Source organism: Microtus pennsylvanicus, chromosome 2 (genome assembly GCF_037038515.1).
Source record: "Microtus pennsylvanicus isolate mMicPen1 chromosome 2, mMicPen1.hap1, whole genome shotgun sequence".
Lineage (NCBI taxonomy): Eukaryota > Metazoa > Chordata > Mammalia > Rodentia > Cricetidae > Microtus > Microtus pennsylvanicus.
The window spans coordinates 89,022,786-89,046,600 of NC_134580.1; the positions used below are offsets into that span (position 1 = coordinate 89,022,786).

At 37.6% G+C, this 23,815-nt stretch overlaps 1 protein-coding gene across 3 annotated transcripts in view; it reads right to left on the reverse strand.

The window, feature by feature from the left end:
- Ano3 (anoctamin 3) overlaps window positions 1–23,815 on the reverse strand; it is a 226,209-nt gene that overhangs the window by 19,182 nt on the left and 183,212 nt on the right. For all 3 annotated transcript variants that reach the window (XM_075961687.1, XM_075961688.1, XM_075961689.1), the window contains 5 exons: window positions 16,367–16,449; window positions 15,834–15,974; window positions 14,817–14,981; window positions 9,116–9,152; window positions 756–867 (listed from right to left, as the gene is read on the reverse strand). In XM_075961687.1, the coding sequence (XP_075817802.1) occupies window positions 756–867; window positions 9,116–9,152; window positions 14,817–14,981; window positions 15,834–15,974; window positions 16,367–16,449 (538 nt within the window). The remainder of the gene's footprint in view (window positions 1–755; window positions 868–9,115; window positions 9,153–14,816; window positions 14,982–15,833; window positions 15,975–16,366; window positions 16,450–23,815) is intronic.

Consider the following 23,815-nt stretch of genomic DNA (forward strand, 5'->3'; position numbering starts at 1 on the left):
TTAAGTGAAGTTCACCTGCTGACGCATCACACAAAGTGCTTGTGTGGGCAGCCATAATTATTCACTGGTGCAATTTGTCCCCTCCAGTTGATATTTGCTGTGCTCAAACAACATCAAAGTAACTGACTTTAAAAGGAGAAAGTGCGGAATGAACTCAGTACCAATGAGTAGAGAAAGTGCAGATACATCAAGCTGATGATATTCAATACTTTGTTTCATGAGGAATTTTAATACTGTGTGGGCCATGCTAATGAATATCATCATAATGCACTGAATGGTTTTGTTCAAATTGTTTCTAGCTTCTGAATGTTCCCCTGGAACCATTTGGATGGAGGGCTAACTAAATAGCAAACTGGGCTCCTCAATTTTGTGCTTTTTTTTTCTTCAAATTTTAGATGGAAGGATAAAAAATAATTAAAATCCTGGTTTACACATCAAGAAATCATAACTCAGAAATATATAAAATTATTTTCTTCTAATTTAAATATTAATTAGTTATAATTAGATGATAACTCATAGATGGTGTTTTTCTTCTCTCTCTCTGTCTCTCTCATGTGGGTGTATGTGTGTGTGTGTTTGTGAAAATTTAAGTAGTAACTGTCAGCGGTTACTAGAATAAGAAAATATGCAAAAATGATTACATAATATTCTAAGACAAAGGTAAGAATTCTCTGCTTCTATTACCTAATTGGCAACAGATATGTTTGTGTTTTGTCTCCTCCCTGGCAATGGCAGGATGTGTAAAGTTAACTCACCTTCCCAAAAAGAATGCAATATAGAAGATAGAACTGTTCAGGTTGACAAATTGGAAAAGGAACATCTTCAAGGCAAAGCTGTTTTCCCATTCTGATTCTGTTCGAGGATACTCTATAAGAAACACAAAATATTGACATACATGAGGTAAATAAAAATTTCTCAGTGTTCTACCTTTAAAAGTTTTTCAGTCTTGCAAATAAAAGGTAAAAGAGAACTTATACAGATTACAAAATAGAAATAGATAAAAAATTATCTATATAATACTGTTTTGGGAAGAGTCAGGTATGGAAAAATCTCTTTGGATCAATAAAAGCTCCATATAGGTCATATTTGGAATGACCAAAAAGTTTAGATTGCTAAGATTTAACTGGGGAAAATCATTCTGAGAATTAAAACGGATTCAAAGTGTACTATTCTGTTTTTTTATATATTTTCACTAAGATTACATGAAGGTTTCTCAGGAGAGATCTTTATACTAATCCCCGATGGATTATTTCTTCTAGTATCTTTATATGACTTGATATAGTTGCCTCTGATGTTGACTTTGAACTTGAGCCATGTACTTCAATCTTACCATCACATGGAATAACTTGCTATGTAACATTAAGTATAACAAAGAGGGCTTGATTTAATCACTATGATTTTTAATATGAACCTAGGTTCTTTACTACAAGTAACAAAACAAAGATTTTATAATATCCTTTCATGGAACAAATTCTGGCTCCTTTTGAATGAGCATCTAACTTGGAATAGAAAATGAATTCTAAATTTTGACAACATAAATATTGTTTTCTTGGGTAATGCACTTATGGCCAAATTATTTCTTAACTTTCCCTTAATGCATCTAGTTGCTGATAATAAATTAGCTACTGGTGATAAATGTACTATTTTAGATCATCAACAGTCATACATTAGGTTACTTAAAATGTTAATTTATTTGGAAATTTTGTTTTGTGTGTATGAGGCAGTTTTGAGTTTTAAGATGGTAACGACATGATTCAATTTGAATTCTGATTATGCCTTTAATTTCTTTCTCTTTTTATTTTAAATTTTTTATTCATTTCTCATACCAACCTAGTTCCCATTCTCATCTCTCTTTCCGCTCCCCCTGCAGCCTTCCCCACCCCATACTCTTCTCCCAAAGGGTAATGCCTCCAATGGGAAGTCAACAAAGCTTTAAACAACATTAAAATGAAGCAGTATCAGTCCCTCCCTCCCTGCGTCAAGGCTGAACAAGGCATCCCTCCATGGAGAATGGGGTCTAAAAACCCAGTTCATGAACCAGAGAAAGACCTTGGTTCCACTGCCATGGGCCCCTCAAATAAACCAAGCTACACAACCGTTGGACACATGCAGAGGGCCTGGTTGGTCCCATGCAGGCTCGCCAGCTGTCAGTCTAGAGTTCATGGGTGCAGAGATCCACAGCCAAGCACCAGGCCAATCTCCAGAAGTCCCAACCAAGAGAGGAAAAAGGGCTTATATAAACAAGGGGGAGGGTCACGATCGTGATGGGGAAATCCACAGAGACTGTTTAACCAAGCTAGTGGGAAGCCTATACTTTCATGCCTTGGCTGACTTTGTTTCCCGGAATCGCGATCCTAGAGAAGCTAATTAATAAGGTGAACCCAAAGAAAAAAAAATATAGATCCTCCTGGAAATTGGAGACAGACAAGATTGCTGGGCAAAAGTTGGGAGCATGGGGCTGGAAATGGAGGTGGGGTGGGGGAAGGGGAGAGGGGAAGAGAGGAGAAGGGAAGGATTAGGGAGAGCTTGGGGGAGTGGGATGATTGAGATGGAGGAAGGGCGGATATGGGAGTAGGGAAGAAGATATCTTAATTAAGGGAGCCATTTTAGGGTTGGCTCTAGAGGGGTTCCCAGGTGTCCATGGGGGATGTCCCCAGCTAGGTCCTTGGGCAGTAGAAGAGAGGGTGCCTGAACTGGCCTTGTCCCATAGTCACACCGATGATTAACTTGAATATCACCATAGAAACTTCGTATGGCGAAGGATGGAGATAGAGACAGAGACTCAGATCGGAGCACTGGACTGAGCTCCCAAGGTCCAGATGAAGAGCAGAAGGAGGGAGAATATGAGCAAGGAAGTCAGAACAGTGAGGGGTGGTCCACCCACTCAGACAGTGTGTCTGATCTAATGGGAGCTCACCAAAGCCAGCTAGACTGGGACTGAACAAGCATGGGAACAAACTGGACCCTCTGAATGTGGCTGACAATGGGGGATGACTGAGAAGCCAATGATAATGGCACTGGGATTTATTTCTACTGCATGTACTGTTTTTTTGGAATCCTAGTCTCTTTGAATGCACACCTTCTTAGGCCTGGGTGGAGGTGGGAGGGTCTTGGGCTTCCCACAGGGCAGGGTACCTGCCCTCTCTTAGGACTGGATGGGGAAGGAGGAGGGTGAGAGGGGGAGTGGGAGGAAATGGGAGGAGGGGAGGAAGTGGAAATTTTGAATGTATTATTTATAAAGCAATAAAAATTTTTTAAAAAAATTAAAACTTTGACATTACTGCTACTTAGAACAATTAGCTATTCTTTTTCCTATAAGTTATAGCCCCCCCCTTCCCCTTAGCCATTTTTTTTGCAAATTTCTGTTCTGGAGATTGAATATCTTAAAAGAAATCAACATAGGTATGGGACAGAAGAGAGCTTTGAAAAGAGCAACAAACAGATGATTCCCATTTAATGCACACTTTGAGGTTTGTTGGGCAGTTGGTCTACACTGATGAAATGGAACTAATACTCAAACTTTCAAGGACCAAACATGCATCAAAAAAATAATAAGAAGAAAAGAACCAAATCTAGCACATGCCTTTAATCCCAGCCCCAGCAGGCAGGGCCAGGTGGATATTTGTGAGTTCAAGGTCAAACTGATTTAGGAGTTTCAGGTAGGTAGTGTCACTAGTGAGAACCTGACTCAAAAAACAAAATAGGGATGATATATCGGGAACTCACCAAGGCCAGATGGACTGGGTCTGAATAAGCATGGGATAAAGCCGGACTCGCTGAACATAGCGAACAATGAGGACTACAGAGAAATCAAAAACAATGGCAATGGGTTTTGATCCTACTGTATGCACTGGCTTTGTGGTAGCCTAGGCAGTTTGGATGCTCACTTTACTAGACCTGGATGGAGGTGGGTGGTCCTTGGACTTCCCATAGGGCAGGGAACCCTCACTGCTCTTTGGGCTGATGAGGGAGGGGGACTTGACTGGGGGACGGGGAGGGAAATGGGAGGCGGTGGCGGGAAGGAGGCAGGAATCTTTAATAAACTAATAAATCAATAAAAACAAACAAACAAAAAACCTAAAACAAAAGAACTAGCAAAAAATACTTTATAGCGTTTCCTTTCTAATTGTAGTCATTGGCAAGACAGAATCTTGGAATAGAGCTTTTGTTCATTTTGATGGGGGAAGAAGGAGAATGAATCTATTATTATATAACTGTTTAAGAAATGATCCTTGGGCTGGAGAGATTGTTTAGCCACAGTAAGAATGTCAAGAAATGAACTTCTCTCCTCCATATTCTTTTATTTGTTTTCTTTTTAATTTCCTTCTTTACTATTTTAAGTATTTGCAATATACATATTCAGATGGTTCCTTTCTGAATCCCCCAGAACTAAGTTCAAATAGGTATTAGTATGGAAGCATAAAACCTAATGAGGCTAGGACAAAGGAGAAGCCAGCAGATGGTCAGGTCTGTTTCCTAAAAATCGAAAAATAATTGAAATGAAGTAACTAGCTAGATCAGCAAAGGAGCCTTAAACCGAAGTCTGAGCATGAGGTAGTGGTTGAAGAGTAAAAATTCCCCAAAATAATGCTGAGACATGCTTATCAGATCACAGATCAATAAAGATATGACTTGGAGGATCCAAGAAGAGATATTGTATACACACGTATATTCTGAAAACCATAGCTATTTTCCTGAGTCAGCAGACAAGGTAGGCGGAACAGAGGTAAACATGACTCTGAGGGAAGTTGTCACATCTAAAACACTATCTAAAATTTTAACAGTTGGTTTTTTTCAAAGGACAGAATCTTTTCCATTCTATAGGTCTGGTAACCAGCCGACAATATACAGGAAGTATACATGTATCATTTTTGTTTTGTTGTGTTTACTGCCAATTCAGGCACCTGGGATCAATTCCTGGAGCCCACAATGTAAGAGCAAAAAGCTGACTCTAATAGACACACACACACACACACACACACACACACACACACACACATCAAATGTAATCCAAAATTTTAAGTTATTGAGTATTATTATTTACTAGCTCTTCAGAAAGTCATTTACAAGAAAGACATCAAAATATAGAGATAAATGGAACCAGCCAGAAACTTGGTACTAGGGAAATTCTCAGGAATCCAAAAGAATGACCCTAGATAAGACCCTAAGCAATCGTGGAGAGGGTACCTGAACTGGCCTGCTCCTGTAATCAGGTTGATGACTACCTTAACTTTCATCATAGAACCTTCATATATCAACTGATGGAAGCAGATGCAGTGATCTGCAGCTAAGCATTGGGCCGAGCTAATGGAGACCAGCCCAAGAGAGGGAGGAGCGATAATATGAGCAAATGGATCATGACCATAATGGGGATACCCACAGAAACAACTGACTTGAGCTAGTGTGAGCTCATTGCCTCTTGACTAATAATGGGGGAACTTGCATAGGACCAAACTTGGCCCACTGACTATGGGTGACAGTTGTGTGACTTGGGGAGTATGTGGGGCCACTGGCAGTAGGACCAGGATTTATCCCTCATGCTCAAATTGGATGTTGGAGCCCATTCCTTTTGGAGAAATACCTTGCTTAGCCTAAATATAGGGCGGAAGGCCTCAGTCCTGCCTCAAAGTGATATGTCAGACTTTGTTGACTTCCCTTGATCCCTTACCTTACTTTACCTTCTCTTGGGAGGGGATGGCGGACTAGAGTGGGGAGAAGGTGGGGGGAGAGGGAGCAGGAGAGGTAGTGGGAACTGGGAGAGGTATGTAAAATGAGAAAAGATTGTTTTGTTTCTAATGTTTATTAGAAATCATCTTTTACAGTGATAGACCAATACTGTTATTACCATGAATTACTTTTTTTGAAGTGTTTCTGTTTCTCTTTCTTAATTTCTTTTTTATTGCTTTAATTGAGCTATATATTTTTCTATGCGCCTTTCCATTCTTCCCCCTCCCCTTTTCCCTCTCCCATGATCCCCATGCTCCCAATTTACTCAAGAGATCTTGTCTTTTTCTACTTCCCATGTAGATTATATCCATGTATGCCTCTCTTAGGGTCTTGGTTGACTAGGTTCTCTGGGGTTGTGAATTGTAGCCTGGTTTTTATTTGCTTCATGTCTAAAAGCCACTTATGAGTGAGTACATATTATATTTGTCTTTCAGGGTCCTGTTTACCTCACTCAATATGATGTTTTCTAGATCTATTAATTTGCCCACAAATTTCAAGATGTCATTTTTTTCTGTTGTGTAGTACTTCATTGTGTAAATGAACCACATCTTTTTTTTTTTTTATCCATTCTTTGTTGAAAGGCAATTAGGCTGTTTCCAGGTTCCGGCTATGACAAATAATGTTAGTATGAACATAATTGAGCACATGTCCTTGTGGTTTGATTGAGCTTCTTTGACTATGTATCCAAAAGTGATATTGCTGCATCTTGAGATAGGTTGTTTTCTAATTTTCTTAGAAAATGCCATACTGATATCAAAAGGGGCTATACCAGCTTGCATTCCCACTAGCAATACTAGAGTGTTCCCTTTACCCTACATTCTCTCCAGTATAAGCTGCCATTAGTGTTTTTGATCTTGTCCATTCTTACAGGTGTAAGAAGGAATCTCAGAGTTGTTTTGATTTACATTTCTCTGATAACTAAGAATGTTGAACATTTCCTTAAGTGTCTTTCAGCCATTTTCATCCGTTGAGACTACTCTGTTTAGGTATAGATCCCATTTTTTTATTGAATTATTTATTCTTTTGATGACCAGTTTTTTTAGTTCTTTGTATATTTTGGAGATTAGCACTCTGTCCAATGTAGGGTTGGTGAAGATATTTTCCCATTCTGTAGGCTGTGGTTTTGTTTTGTTGACCATGTTCTTTGCTTTACAGAAGTTTCTTAGTTTTAGGAGGTTCCATTTATTTATTGTTTTTCTCAGAGCCTGCACTACTGGTGTTATATTTAGGAATTACTCTTCTGTGCTAATGTGATCAAGTATACATCCTACATTTTCTTCTATGAGGTTTGGTGTGGTTGGTTTTATGTTCAGGTTTTTAATTCCTGTGAACTTGACTTTTGTGCACGGTGATAGATATGGATCTATTTTCATTCTATATGTTGATACCCAGTTATGCCAGCCTCATTTTTGAATATGCTTTTTTCCCCATTTTATATTTTTTGCATCTTTGTCAAAAATCAGGTGTTCATGGTGTGTGAATTGATATACAGGTCTTTGATTCTGTTTCATTGGTCCTTTTGTCTGTTTTTTTTTTTTTTTTTTTTTTTTGCCATTACCAGGCTATTTTCAGTACTGTAGCTCTGTAGTAAAATTTGAAGTCAGAGATTGGGATGCCTTCCAGAAGCTCCTTTATTGTACAGGACTGTTTTAGCTACCTGTTTTTTTTTTTTTTTTTTTTTTTGCTTTTCCATATGAAGTTGAGTGTTGTTCTTTCAAGATCTGTGAAGAATTTTGCTAGTATTTTGATGGGCATTGCATTGAATCTGCAGATTGCTATTGGTAAGATTGCCATTTTTACTATGTTAATTCTACCTAACTAAGACCATGGGAGATCTTCTCATTTCCTGGTGTATTTTTTTAATTTCTTTTTTCAAAGATTTAAAGTTCTTGTCAAACACGTCTTCCAATTCTTTAGTATTGGAGAAGGGAGAGAGCCACTTGTTGGTTCCTGGCCGCCCAGCTAGCTTAGACCCGAAATAATCACATAGAAACTGTATTAATTAAATCACTGCTTGGCTCATTAGCTCTAGCTTCTTATTGGCTAACTCTTATATTAATTTAACTCATTTCTATTAATCTGCATATCACCACGAGGTTGTGGCCTACTAGCAAAATTTCAGCATGTCTATCTCCAGCAACGGCTCCATGGTGTCCCCAGACTCCACCCTTCTTTCTCCCAGCGTTCAGCCTTGCTTTCCCTGCCTACCTAAATTCTGCCTTGCTATAGGTCTTTATTCATTAATGGTAATTACAGCACAAAGAGGGGACTTCCATATCACTTTGATATTCTATCCTATTTGTGGCTATTGTGAAGGGTGATGTTTCTCTTACTTCATTCTCATCCCATTTATCATCTGTATAAAGGAGGGCTACTGACTTTTCTGAGTTTATCTTGTATCCTGCTGCATTACTGAAGGTGTTTATGAGTTATAAAAGTTCCTTGGTAGAACTTTTTGGGTCATTTATGAAAACGATCATATCATCATTAGCAAATAGTAAGAATTTGACTTCTTCTTGGAGAAAAGATTGCTTTTTTAAAAAATAAATTTAATAAAAAAGAAATGAAACAGTATTATTCAACAGGAAGTAGACTTTATAGAGCCTAACCACTATCTGTTTCTCTTCAGGGATTATGGGTCAAAACTCATATATATATATAGTATTACTAAATGACATTCTTAGAAAATATTATCCTCACCAGGTTGTGGTGGTGCATACCTGCAATTCCTGAACTCAGGAAGCAGAAGCAGGCAGATCTTTAAATTGCAAGCCAGCTTAGGCTCCAGAGCAAGTTCCAGGAAACAATGTTCCACAGAGAAATATTGTCTTAACCAACCCCCTCCCACACACAAACAAATACCCATATTCTGAGGGGGGGGGATCCTCATTTTAGGCAACAACTTTAAGGTGTCAAAAAGCAAGGTTATTGATCACAACTTTGTAACTAACTTAGAATAATCTGCAGAACACAGATTTCCACCCATGTATTCTCACTCCAGAGCCTACACTCTGCTTGATGGAAGGACTGACTGAATCAGTTTCTTGAAATTTTTCACTGATCTCTACACATAGGCCACAGCATGTTTATGACATCTCTCCTCCACACACATCACACACATGAAGGTGGGCAAAGAACTGAGAAATCTGGGAAAAAGTTTCCCAAGTAACGATAAATAAGTTTTTTAGCTTCTTGGTGGATAGTTTCAGGTGACTTACTTTGCAACCTTGTGTTGTCTAATGTAGATCAATTTATAGACCCACCTCTCTCTGGTGAATTGCAAATCCTTGCATAACTGAAGACATAAAAATGGTAAAATACACAAAATATCTAAAGACTAATATTCACAGTGTTATGTACTTCAAGTAAAATAAGGGAAAAAACTTACCTAAGTTGGTGAGGAGATATGCAATTTTTTCATAGGCCTGCAAAGGAGTGTGCAGATAAATATTATTCTATTTTATATAGTGCTGGAATTTGCATTCTTCAAAGAAGTCTCTAAAGAGTATTTACAAAGAGGATACATTTTTAGCGAAGTAGAAGTATTTATTAACACAATATGTAGTGTTCTATATGTGTATGCATACAAAATATCTGAAGTAGGAATGAGTAAGCAAATATTATTCTCATTGTACCTTGCTCTTTTCCATGACCCACATTAGACCATGCCCTTTTCATGCTCCCATTATAAAGTCAGGTGACAGAAACAGATCCTCTGAGGATTTTTAACAGGATGGACTTTATCAGCTTAAAAATAACATTTGACCTGCCACTGTTTGTCAATACTGACTGAATGTCCTCATGCAGATTGAAAACCAATTCGGTAAAAATAGTTGCTGTTTACAGTATTTCACCTGTGTCAGTACTTTCCATATATTATTTATACAACAACAATTTTTAAAGTAAGTATAACAACCTCATTTTACAGAACAAAAGGCTAAGATTGAGAATATGGCACATGGCCTGATAGAATAAAATACTAAGTAAGAAGTACAGTAAAAAGCAAGTAAGGATGTTCTTTTATGAACATCTTTCACCAAATATGCATTGTCTTAGTTCTTGGCACATAGAACCCATCTATAAAGCCTATGATGAAATATCTTTAGCTGGATGCCCAAAGAGATGGCAATAACATTTTTAGGATAGTTATAAATTGCTGTTAGAAAGTTATCCAGGGTAATTAAGAACTTGAATAGTCTATACCCAAATGACATAGCTAATTGGTACCACCATACACTACAGTCCACAAAATGAATTGCTAAATCCAATTATATAGGCAGAAAGAACCCATGACTTAGACACATTCAAATGTATGGTATTTGTCAGTAACTGTGTTGACAGAGTAGGTTGTCTTTGCATGAATTGGACTACGTGATTTGAAATGGCTGTATAACTGGAGTAAGAAAAAATGAGTAGGGCCACAAACAACCATTCTGGCTCTAACTCCTAAATAGTGCACAGGATATCATATTGGAGAGCTTCTAAATGTACCAATGTTACATACAGTAAGTAGAACTTCTCTTTCTCATATACAGTTATTTTATTAAATGCTCATCAGTAATTTCTAATATGTTAAATATTATTAGTGCTTGAGAGAACCAAATAATTGATAACTATGCAATCATAGTCTATATTTTCATGGAACTTAATTTTCAGTTGGAAGGCACAAATGACCAACATATATGTTAAAAGTTAAAGAGAGTCGAGGGGTGGTGGCACATGCCTTTAATCCCAGCCTTGGGGAGACAGAGGCAAGCAGATGTCTGAATGCTCAAAACCAGCTTGGTCTACAGAGTCTACATGTCAGCCAGGGCTATCAAGAGAAACCCCATTTTGACAAACTGAAACAAAAACAAATAGGTTAAAAATATTACTTTATAGCAGAAAAGTCTCCTGAAGAACATGATGCATCCCTCAGAAGCAAGGGAGCGTGTCAAGCAAAAATGTGGACTGAGTATATCCCTTGGGAAAATGAACAAGAACGCAAAGCTCCTGAGACTGATAGTCTCATCACAATGGGCAGAGACTTAGGACAATAATGGCAGAAACAGCAGAACAGATTAGCAATTGATAAACCAGAGGAGTCCTGGAGGGAAACAGGTTGCTAAGGATTTTTTTTTTATCATGACAGTCATCTTAGAATTCACTCTGAGATGAGAAGGAATCAGGTTTCCATCAACATTTGTTGGTGCATTACATAAAAATAAACTGAGAGGAAAAGAGAAACACATGCAGGAAGTGCATATCAGGGGGTTTTGCACTTGCTTTAGTGTGTGTTGTCTCTGCATCAGAGCATGCGTGCCTAACTTCCAGTGTGGAAATGAATTCTAAACAGACTTGAAGAGTCTAAGACACTGCTCTCCTAGTTTCTACACCTTCTAGATTCCTAGAAACTATGAGCATGGGCACGAAAAAATCAAACAAGCATACTGATTTTTAAAAAGTCAAGCCTTTTACTAAATACATCATTTGCAATGAATTACTTTCCAAGTTAGGAGGTGTGGGTGACCCACCCTATTCTATAGCAATCTATTTGACATAATTGGTGAAGAGATTCCTACCCATTTAGGAAAGACAAATGTATATTTTCTGTTGCAGTGATTGGATCCTTGAAGGAAACACGGGAATATATGATCTGGTCTCTACAATTAGAAGTCCAAGAAGGAGAGGACTATAGAACTAATGTGGATGACTCACACTAGCTAACATATTAGAATGCCCTGCCACAGTATTATATACTCTGTGTACTAAACACATGTTATGATCACGGAAGTCACTCAAAGGAGGTCAATCTTTCACTGACTTTGTAGCAAAGGCTTAGGTGACTTACTCCTGGAAGTCTCAAAGCACAGAAGAAGCTCAGATCTTCCTTCCTTCTGATTCCTTCCCTTCCATCTCCCTCCCTTGCTCCTTCCTTCTTTTCTTTCTTGTGCTTTTGTTGAAGAACTACTCTTTAATTACAATGCCAAGCAACTGTTGTTTTACTATAATACGACAAAATCAGTTAGGCAAGGCCTAACTTTCAGGTAGCAAGAGTATATATTTTTGGAACAGTTTCACACTTTTCTTCACAAAACTTTTGGGCATGTTTCCAGATGTAATAGGAGCTATGGTATTGATAGCAATATGAATAGAGTAATAAGTTAGAAAAGGGGTGAGCTTAGGAAACAGCTATCTCTTCAAGTTCCATCCTTCCAGATTTTAAGATGTATATTGGAAATTGGGTTACTTGTGATTGAATTTTTGAAGAAGCATTTTTTTATATTGGCTGTGTATCAGTATTATTTTATGTCTCACAAATTAGTTACTTTAGGGACTGAATAAAACAAAGTATTTTAGAATGTTTGTTTTAAATGCAGTTTTCCTAACTCCACAAAGGAGATTCTGCAGGCTAATTGATACATAGTTTCGGACACACTTCTAAAATTATTTTCATGGTAAGTATAATGGAATTACATTTAAATTTTGATTACAGTAGAACATATATTTTTCTCAGTTGAAAATTTATTTAAGGATGCCATGATATACTTCTTCCAAAAATGTGCATGTGTCAGCAGAAGTACAGCCTTTGGTTTAGTTTTAACTAAAATGTATGCTGCAGACTTGAAAGACACTGAGAATACAATGCTAGTAACAAAATTAGCTTGTTCACATAGTAGGCAGGATACTAGAATATTTGGAAAGTAAAGTCCATGTAATTTGCTCAAAGGATATATTTTAAATGCTGTTCCCATATTAAAAAGAGACCTGGGGATCTAGATTAAAATATACCAACAAACAACAACAGGAAGAAGAAACTATGGCCTCAGCTAAATGAACTCAATATTTTAACGGTGGGAAAGAAGTATTAAAACAAGCAACAAAACGATGTTCACAAAGATATTGTTTAATTCGTCTAGAGATTCCCATGGATGGGAACAACAGGCAGTTCAAGGACCTCATGACAAGAGTAAAAACAAAGAGATAATTCTATTCTACATATGGGACCCAGAAAAAGCTGTACGGAGGAAGCGATCCTTAACTGTTATTTTCAGTGATGAAGAGATATTCTCCAAGGATACAAAAAGAAAAAAAGACCATTTCAGACAGAGAAAGCTCTGTGAACCAAGAAACTGGGGGTGTGAATTAGCAAAGTGCTGGACCAGAGAAAGTGGCTGTTCATGTTGGAATGCTGACATGACAGGGAAGGAGGAAGGGGGGAGGGTGGGGGCGACAGAGGAAGGAGAAGCTTTAGATAAAAGAAAGGAAAAACTGGTTTCAATTAAGCAGGGTCTCATTTACTAAGCCAAAAAAAAATCATAATTTACATTGGATTCAGAAACAAAGCTCACAACAAGTAATCAGACAGGATCAAAAAGGAAAGAATGTTCCAGAAGAGCGCACAGTTTGTGGAATACCCTAAATTCCCTAAAAAGCCTAGAAGTCTCCCTATTTAAAGACAAATACTTGGTGGTTTAAAATATTTTCCCATGCCTACATTTCATAGCTTAGTGCATTCAGATTAGAGCTGAAAAGCACATTAGACTAGAAGAATAACTTTACTTAGGCTCAGTCCTTCATAAGCACATTTTAAAGCTGCGTATTGAATTTGACCTGAAAATAACAAAAGGTAGCCTTTGGATAGTCAGATGAACATTTTTCTAAAATAATATTTGACAATTTAGTGTGTCTTTATTTGTATTAAGTTCTTAAACTAATCCTGTATATTCGGGTGAATTGGAAAAAGGGTTAAAAGCACCTAACATTAGCAGACGCATTTTAAAAATCAGATTAATTGCTATATCCTTGAATATATTCTACATTAATTTTCAGAATTAAAAATAAGTTAGTATTGGAATTTTTAATGTTTATTTGACACTGTATGGTTTAGTAACAGACATGATTTTATGGAGTGTTTGGGGATAGTATATATAAATAACATTCTCTTTTATAAATAAAACTAAAATGGAATAACAGAATTTATTTTAAAAGTGGTAGCTTTTATCTGGAAGTAAAATTTGCTCATTTCTCACAGTGGCTATTCATTTTCTCCCAAAGTCTTTTCTTGCCAGTCCTTCCGGGTAAAATTTGTCATATCAGTGTCAGGGACAATTGAATATAAGTATAAATTCCCTAATATAATATCATGATTTGAGTATTTCTAAGCTAGTTATAAAAATTCCCTCTAAAATACACTTGAAATAACACTCTGTGTGTGTGTGAGAGAGAGAGGGGGGGGAGATTTGAGGCAATTTATTTGAGTTGTTTGAATCTCAGTTTCTTTATTAATATACTGGACATGCAATCTACTTTAGGGGATTGATCGAAGAATTAAGTTCTCTTTAATATGTCATTAATATCTTATATGTTCAGAAAACATTGCCTTTTATTGACAAAAGCTCTTAAGAACTAGACCAGGCATCATGAAGTTATTTCATAAATAGACATTCAATTATGAGTCCATACATACATGTGATTTTTGAAACAAAGATGCTCCTTTTAGAAATTATTACATAGTAACTTGAAAGAATGATCATGTAGAGCCAAAGACAGTAATTCCTACATCATGGAAAGATTAACCTCAGTTGGGTGGAAAGGGAATGAAGAGAAGACAAACATATAGCTACTTGGGAAGAAATATTGTGATCAATTGAACTGGGCTCTCAGATGGCCAAGCTACAGAATCCTAGATGCTTAGCATGTTTATTATATATAGTTGAAAAGGGAGGCAGGATTGGCTGGTCTCAGCTGGAGCAATCTGTGTAGGAGATCAGTCTTTAGGTTGCAAACATCTTCGGGGAGAAAGCTTTGCACATAATATGGACATTTGCACTTGGTCCTTGAGCATAGTAGCAGGTAGGCTTTGCCATTTCTGATGGGTCTAAAGCATTGGGGTCTTTGATGCAGGCACGCTCTTGTCAGCAACACATAGTCCTTTTGACTTAATTCACTTCCTACCATAACCAACACATTAAAAACTGTTGTAGTGTCACACACACACACACACACACACACACACACACACACACACACACGTTTCAACATTAAGAAAGAATAATCTTTTCTCACTGTCTTTATGCCTAATGAATAATAGTGCCACAAATACTTACAAGATTCAGCAGCATGATGATTATGAAATTGATACAGACAGCAGCAGCAGATGTAGCAAACTGCCAATGCTGTTTGATGAAGTTCCACTTGAATGATGCAAACTGTTCCATGACAACCAGGCGGTACACTACAACTGCAAATACCGCTGTGATGACCAAGGAGATCTGCAGAGAGAACAAGGGAGGGGAGCAGAGAGGACACCTTGTCTTTTGTGTTACTAAAAAATGACAAGTAAACCACAAATTCATACTCCAAACGTTGAAGGTAATTCTCTTTCTGGGAAAAAAAATCCATAAATTATGTTGTCCTCTTTAAGGAAGGATGTGAAACTAGAGTTAGACAACAATGTAAGCTTTAAACTTAAACATACAAATGCCATGAGGCAACATATTTTTCATTAGCTAGATTTAAGCATCACATTTGTAAGTACACTTCAAAACATCATGTATCTTGTGCTAAGTACAAACTTTATTTGTTACATAAAATGAATAAATAGCAACTCATTGCTAGAGTACGTACCTAGCATGTGTAAAGCCTCATTTCCATCCCCAGCAACCAAGGACTATATGTAATAAAATAAATAAATTAGGGAATAAACGAAACCAAAACAGAAACAAGAAATAGTTAAGCTGTTTTAGTACAGCAAACAGCTATCTCACTAAAGTGCAAATTCTGTCCAAAGATCCTCTTTCAGATAGATGGCTTAGTTTTAAGCAGATATTTTTCTTGTAGAGGCCAACTCTAAGAATTTCCGTCTTAAGGTAACTGTTTTTCTAGTGTTTTATTCAAAGAGATGCTGAGATACTGTAAGGAAATGTCACCAGGCTGGCTGTGCTTTCCGATTATATGTAGTGCGTGTGTGTATTTGTGTGTTTCTGTGTGTGTGTGTGTGTGTGTGATACTGAAAAGGGTAATTTTCTTTTGTATTCTTAGGAGAACAAAATGAGTTAGTATATTGGATTATATTTCTAAACCTGGAGTCCCACAACATTTTTATACAGATGTCTATATTTTACCATGAAGAAGATTCCTGAGACAGACACAAGAAGGCGTGTGACTTTGTCGGATGAAGGCTGATGAGGCTCAGGTTTCCCCGTGATGGGGTTTATCACCTCCATCCTGTAATATTTTGCTTCAAACTGGGGGCGAAGTGTTTCCTGTGGGAGAAACTGAGGTTACCTAAATAGCAATTCCACGAATTAAAAAAGAAAAACTACCAACAATGAACACAACTCTGACACTTAGCCTGCTTTCATGTTGCTTGCTCAAAGATACACACTTTAAAAAATAATACCAATTACATTGCAAATAAATTTCTTGGTGTATTTTAATTAACACAATTTTCTATGGATTCACTCTAAGAAAACATCATAGAAATAGTTTCAGCAACATCTGCTTCTCCCTTGACTCCTGCCACCTTCATGAAGTGAGGAATCTCATCAGTGTGATGTAATGATATACTCTATTTTTGGTGTGTGCATTGAAGAGTCCTGAGTTTTATGTGATTCCTCAGAATCCTTAACTTCTGTTTTCCTGATATCTTTCTTACCTCCTCTTCTTCCCATTCAATAAGGTCCCAAGCATAAGTCAGTATACTTCTTCTTCTTTTCCAGAACTCAAGAAAGACTGTGGCTATAAAATATAATAATAATAACAACAATAATAGCAACATAATAATAATTATCCGCTTTAAGCACGTCACATTGCTTTTCTTCAGACTGATATATTTTATCATATAATTAAATTTTTTAATGTGATTAAGTATTATTAAATAAATGTTGGAATTATATTTATATCATCTTCCTTTCTGGTCTTTATATAATATTGTCTGTATGCATGCCTAAAGGGAGGCAACCTTTAACATTGGTGATGTTTTTGTTAGCATGGTATGTCAAAATGATGTTGGGAAAGTCAAGATTAGAAAAATAAATGCTGTTGTCTTTTTCATGATTATTCAACATTACCTCAAAACTTTTAACTTTCATCTACTAATGATAGTCAAGTCAAAACCTGATACTTACTCATCCAAGACCAGAGAGACTAGTAGGAGACAAAGAGATAAACTATAAGGTCATCTTAATGAAAAGATGAGAAAAGACATCAGATAAGATTCTCTGATTCGTATGTGGCTATGTTCAAGCTGAAAGAGACTCAAAAAGTTAAGAAATGCCTCAATTATTATGTGACATTTTTGCATAAATATATGAGAGAGAATGTGGCTGTACTCTACACCTTTAAGGATTTTGTGGCTCTAGCTAAGAGCTCAACTGTACAGTGCCAAACATTTACGAACTATCTATACAAGATTCCATCTATTTTCTGCTTTTGAATTTTGGCCAAGGCACTATAATCTTGGAAATCATTATATCTCGCAGAATAAGATGCTGTTCTTCACAAATACAACTCTGAGAATTATAATAAGGAAGTATTACAGTGCAATTAGCAAAATACAATTTTTAGAAAAGTTTAGGTTAGTGAAGCAAAGTGAGATCTTTCAGTGTGATTTCATTCTTTTCTTAACTTCAGTGTCAAAGAATGGGAAAGAGGGAGATTTTGAGTTATCTATTATGACTTATTTTTATAATTAAAAGTCAGAATATATATTAGTCATTAAATACCATGTTCAGTTATGTTACCTTACATTTTAATATCATTTTAAGATTTATAAAATTCTTTTTTATTTATTTTCATGAATCATTAACTTTATTTAGGATATAATTAATAGTCTCCTAAAATTTTTAAGAAGATAATGAAAGTTATGATTACTCGGATTTGAAAACAGAGGCAATACATGCCGGTGTCTGCAATCATAGAACATAATGGTGGAAGAGCCAGGGCTGACATTCTTCAATGAGTAAGCCTGGATGGTGCCTGCAGGTTTCCTCTGCCATTCCTGGACCTACCATAAATCTTATGTGCTGATTTCTTACAAAATCTTTAAAGATTAGGAATGGCAAAAAGAAGTTGAATCACCAGACTCCACTGATTAAAAGACAATCAAGGTTTTCCTAGGACTGATAAGCTTTTAAAATAACAGACTATAAACAGTGTTACCAACTAATGGAGGTATCTGAGACTTCTGAAGAAAGTTGGATGGAAAGAAATAAGTGAGAGAGAGAGAGGGAGAGAGGGAGAAAACATAAAAGAGGCACAATTTAAATTAAGCAATGATAATATGCCATGACTACTGGCCAAGGACACTTTACATTTTTAATATGAATAAAAACACAGAATGTTCAATCACATTTTATTTAACACTAGTCTCATCAAGGCTTCTCGCTGAACTGTGTGAAATTGCCCCATAATGTCTCTTACTAGAATATACTTGAATAAGACACAACCAACAGAAAATCTAAATAAAATAAATGTGATCTTGAATAATGAAAGTTTCAAAGCATAAGTTTCAGGAACAGATATTGAATCCAGACAAGATGGCATTTTCATTGAGCTCAGTATTGAATTAGACTGTGTGTTAAAAGTCCATTCTCACCAAGATGCATTCATTTCATGCATGGCTTATTTATGTGAGCTCTTGAGGGAATCCATAGTCTCACTTTTAAACTTAACTTGAAAGAAAGCTTCCAGAATAATTTAGTGTGCCAAACACAGAGCAAGGATGAAATTTATTACTTATAAATACCTACTAAACTTATAAATAAAAATATATATAACTTAAAAAATTGTAACAGTCGTTGCTTCTGGCGATCACTACAAAGCGATAGATGGAGTGTATTCTTACTTTAATGGAAGTGGTGCTTATTCAAGTTCATACATATTTCAAAAATAGTAATACTGTACTTGATTTATGGGTTTTAATGTATGTAAATTATACTTCACGAGACAGTTTCAGGTCTGGGCATGGTGAAGCATACCTTTAGTCCCAGGATTAGGAGGTAGAGACAGACATAGCTCTGTGAGTTCTAGGCCAGTCTTTTCTACACAGTGAGTTCTAGGTTAATCAAGGATTACATACTAAGACTCTGTCTCAAAAATAAACAACAGTTTTAAAACACTCTGTTTTCTTTATTTTGGAGGTTTTTTTTTTGTGACAGCCAGAGAACTTCTCTACCATTAATTTACAGTATCAAACAGAAGTAAGTCAATATTTTTTTTTCGAGACAGTTTCTTTCTATATATGTCAGGCTAGCCTAGAGCTTTCTGTTTCGCTCAGACTAGTCTCAAAACACTGAAAATCCCACTTCAGTCTTCAGAGTGCTGATATTAGGGACACAAATTAACATGCACAGACAAACTAATTAAAAAAAACAAAGAGGATGTAATATATTACTTGGCTAGATGCTCATATGATGTGGGAGTGTCATATATCAATCTGTTGATTTCATTAGCTAAGCAATAAAGAAACTGCTAGGCCCATTGGATAGGCCCACCCTTAGGTGGGTGGAGTAAACAGAACAGAATGCCGGGAGGAAGAGGAAGTGAGCTCAGACTCCACAGCTCTGCTCTCTGGAGCAGACGCAAGAGAGACGCCATGCTGCCCGCTCCAGGGAAGACGCACGCTATGAAGCTCCAACCCAGGATGGACTTAGGCTAGAATCTTCCCGGTAAGCGCGCCTAGGGGCGCTACACAGATGATTAGAAATGGGCCAGAGCAGTGTTTAAAAGAATACAGTGTCCGTGTAATTATTTGGGGCATAAGATAGCCGGGCAGGGGAGGCGGCTGGGGTGTTTGGGGACGCAGTCCTGCCGCCGCCCATATTACTACACTCATAACAACAGCGTGGTCTTCCCCAGGTTTACATTTTATGATGCCACAGTAATTTTAACTCCACTGGTTAGCAGTAGGGAGTTGAGCTTGCATGACCATATTGCATTACATAATCAGTTTTAATTTGGCTATCAGCACAAATCATAAGCACAGGGATTAGAAATGAATTGACATGTAGGCTGAACAAAAACAAACCAACAAAATCCTGAACAGTTCCCTGGTATAACTTTCTTGTTGATGACTGCAAGGAAACTATGATTTGGGGTACTTCAGGGCAATTGCACATATGAGTTCATAGCAGGTGAGAAGAGGTACTCAAGACCTCAGCCAGCTCAGGCCAAGCAAAAGTCCAGCGTGAAGAATAGAGGTGTTTTCCTGTAAGGAATGGAGGAAGCTCTAAGTGAGTGAAATACTGGAAGATTGTGTATTTTGACACGAGCAAGGTCCAGTCAAGGACTCTGAGACCAATTGGTCCATTGTAATTGGCAAAGACATTACTCATTTTCCTCAGGAGTCTGAGTGTGAAGCTTTATGAGAGATTGGTCAGTGTGTGCAAAGACCAACAATTACAGCTTCCTCCTCCTGAGTGTTAAAGCCTGAGACTACTAACCTACAGAGAGCTCCTACTAACACTAACCCTTCCGTATGTATTGTACCTAATAAGCATGACTTCTGAGTTGTGCTGGTAGTGATTAGAGACCCCGGATGGTGCCAGCTTCTTTGCACATGTGTCTCTGTTATAGGTATTCCTTATTCTTTGGCTGACCCTTGCCAGTGTTTCAGGACACAGGCCTAGAGGGACATGACAGGGACCCATCGTTAACTAAGAATCTATTGACCACTGAGAGCTTCTAGGAAAATAAAAGTCGTTTTTTTTTTTTTTTTGACTGTCCCTGATAAGTCAAACATCCTCCAGTGGAAGGCCCCACATCAAAGTCTATTAGGGCAGCACAAACTGGATTTGATAGGATAAAAACAATACACAAAGTTGAGTGGGTACAAATGGGTGGCGGATCTGGGAAAAGCTCAGGAAAGGGATAAATAAAACTAAAACACATGGCACAAAATTCACAAAGTCCTAAGAAATATTTTTTAATTAAAAAAAGATTTTGGAAAGACCAGCCTCTTTTCCTCCTGTTGAGTTGCCTTGTCCAACTTAGATGTGAGGACTTTTATCTTGCCTTATTGTATCTTGTTATGTCATGTTTGGTTGTTGTCTCTTGGATGTTTTGCTTTTTTCTAAAATGAAGTAGAGGTGGATCTGGGGGAGAGGGGAGGGAACCATTTTCAATAAAAGTAAATAAGTACCCACACACTGAGACAATGGGGATGTTCTATCGGGAACTCACCAAGGCCAGCTGGCCTGGGTCTGAAAAAGCATGGGATAAATCCGGACTAGCTGAACATAGAGGACAATGAAGAATACTGAGAACTCAAGAACAATCGCAGTGGATTTTTGATCCTACTGCACGTACTGCCTTTGGGGGAGCCTAGGCAGTTTGGATGCTCACCTTAGGAGACCTGGATAGAGGTGGGCGGTCCTTGGGCTTCCCACAGGTCAGGGAACCCTGATTGCTCTTCGAGCAGATGAGGGAGGGTGACTTGATCGGGAGAGGGGGAGGGAAATGGGAGGCGGTTGCGGGGAGGAGGCAGAAATCCTTAATAAATAAATAAATTAAAAAATTTAAAAAAAAAAGTAAATAAGTAAAATAAATGCCATGGCTTGCTCATAGTAAATGAAGAGTTTTGCCAGGTAATGGTGGTATATGCCTTTAATCCCAACACTTAGGAGGCAGAGGCAGGCAGATCTCTGTGAGTTCGATGGCAGCCTGATCTATAGGAGCTAGTTCCAGGACGGGAACAAAAGCTACACAGAAAAACCTTGTCACAAAAGAAGGAGAAGAAAAAGAAGCAGAAAAGGAGGAAGAGGAGGAGGAGGAGGAGGAGAAGGAGGAGGAGGAGAAAGAGGAAGAGGAGGAGGAGGAAGAAGAAGATTTTACCTACTGGCATGTTGTCCAACACCATCCCTGAATAGAAAACCAATTTTAACTTGGGAGGCAGAGACAGGCAGATCACTGTGACTTCAAGGAAAGCCTGGACTGTGGAACAAGTTCCAGGACAGGATCCAAAGATACACAGAGAAATCCTGCCTCAAAAAAATGTAGCCCTGGTTAGCCTAGAACTTGTGCTTAGACCTGAGATTGTTGATATGTATAACCACATCCTGAGGGAATTTATTCTCAATAGAACTAGGATTCAAAAGAGGGTTGAACTGGCATATAGTTCAGCACTAAGTACTAGGCATGAGATGTCATGGATCCAGGACTCTGAAAGATTCATTTGACAAATTATAAAAGTAGCAAAGACATTTTAATCATCTCATGGTACAGTGAAGGGAAATTGGGCGTGCACAGTTGACTTTGTGATCCTGCATGGTTGTCCAGTCTCTGAAGCAAGCAGTGGATGAAAGAACACAGGACCATTAATGACACAATCCCAGGCAGGACATAGAAGATAGATAGATGTGTGGGGACATTGAAAGACATAGAAATTGGAATTGGACAGATTTATTGTGCTTGACATCTTACAGCATGGAAATGTTTTAATTCCCCAACTATGCCTCATGCCAATTACTTTAATTATACTTTAACAATTACAATATCATTACTTTAATATCTCTGGGAACAACCACATAACTTTAGTTGTTTTTTGTTTTTGTTTGTTTTTGAGAAAGGGTCTCACTATGTAGCTCTGGCTATTTTGAAACTCACTAGACTAGGCTGGCCAGCATTAACTTTGTAGACCAGGCTGGTTTGAAATTAGAAACTCAGAAATTAGTTTGCTTCTGCCTTCCTGGTGCTGGGATTAAAGATGCATGCCACCTGACCTGGCTACACATCAATACTTTTTTTAAAGCTACCAAAGTTTTTCAATATGTAGTAAAAAGCTGCACACCATCTGCTAGAAAAAACAGTTGCACTGAAAAAAAAATGAAACTGAACTCAGTGTCAGTTCTTGACAAGGTAAATCCCCAGCACTAAAGTTTTAGGCCAAATGGACATTAATAATGACTAACATTTTGTTTCAGCTTGTAACTATATATGAAGCAACTAAAAAATCATGTAATGCAGCTGGGTGGTTGGTGGTGCATGCCTTTGATCCCAGAGGCAGGAGGATCTCTGTGAGTTTGAGGACAGCCTGGTCTACAGAGTGAATTTCAGGATAGCTAGGACTGTTCCATAGAGAACCTGTCTCGAAAAACAAGCAAGCAAGCAAACAAACAAACAAAAAACCCAAACAACTCCCCTCAAAACATGTAATGCATACATCCTTTAATATGTCTAATGCTCAGTTTCACAATTATTAACAAAAGCCTGCATGTCATCTATTATACAAGATGTGTGCCACATAGCAGTAACAATTATTGACTAGAAGAGAAATTTGGGATTTTTAAAGCTGAAGCGACCTATGGGAGCTAGGCTATTTCTTCCATGCTGCATATCCCTCAGTGTTACTGGGTAGAATTGAGAATTGAGATGCTGATAGGTGAGAAGGCAAAGCTGAGAGAAGTAGTGATAATTGGCATACTACTGTGAAATAAATGTCCTGGAGACCTGAGGAAACAGAAAGAATAGAATAAATCAAATCACATGGAATGCACAGCGGGGAGACTGGAGTACAAAGACAAGACAGTGGCACAAAATGCACATGGTAACAGAAGATGGGCAGTGGAGAAGGAAGGGGTGCACTGAAACTTACTTGCTGAAAAATAAAAATATCTTAAGATAAAAGTGTATGAAGTGAGGTCATTGTTAATTTTTAAGAGAGGAGAGAACGTCAATACAAGGGCAGATATGGTTCAGATTAGAAGTGGAATCACACATAAGCATTTGCGTGTGTAGATGTATAAGATACAGTATTGTTATGAATATGTAGTGCTCAAAGGACATGTATCACATATTAATGGTAATTGTCTGGAGAAGTAGATCACAGAGTGCAAATATGTTCTGCAGAGTACAGACCTGTCTAGAGGAGCAAGTGAGATGACATTCAGACTGTTCATGGTCATCATAAATAAGGAACCAGGCACAGAGTGCTCATGGTGCCTCATTTAAAGTGAATAGGTGAAGAGCAGAAACACAGGGTCACGTCAAAGAGGTTAGGCGCTGCTCTGTTTTGTTTCAAGTATTTATTTATACAGAAGTCACAAAATCGAAGGATCACTATGACTGAAACCTCCTTGGCCCTCTCTGTAAGGTCAACAGACCTGCA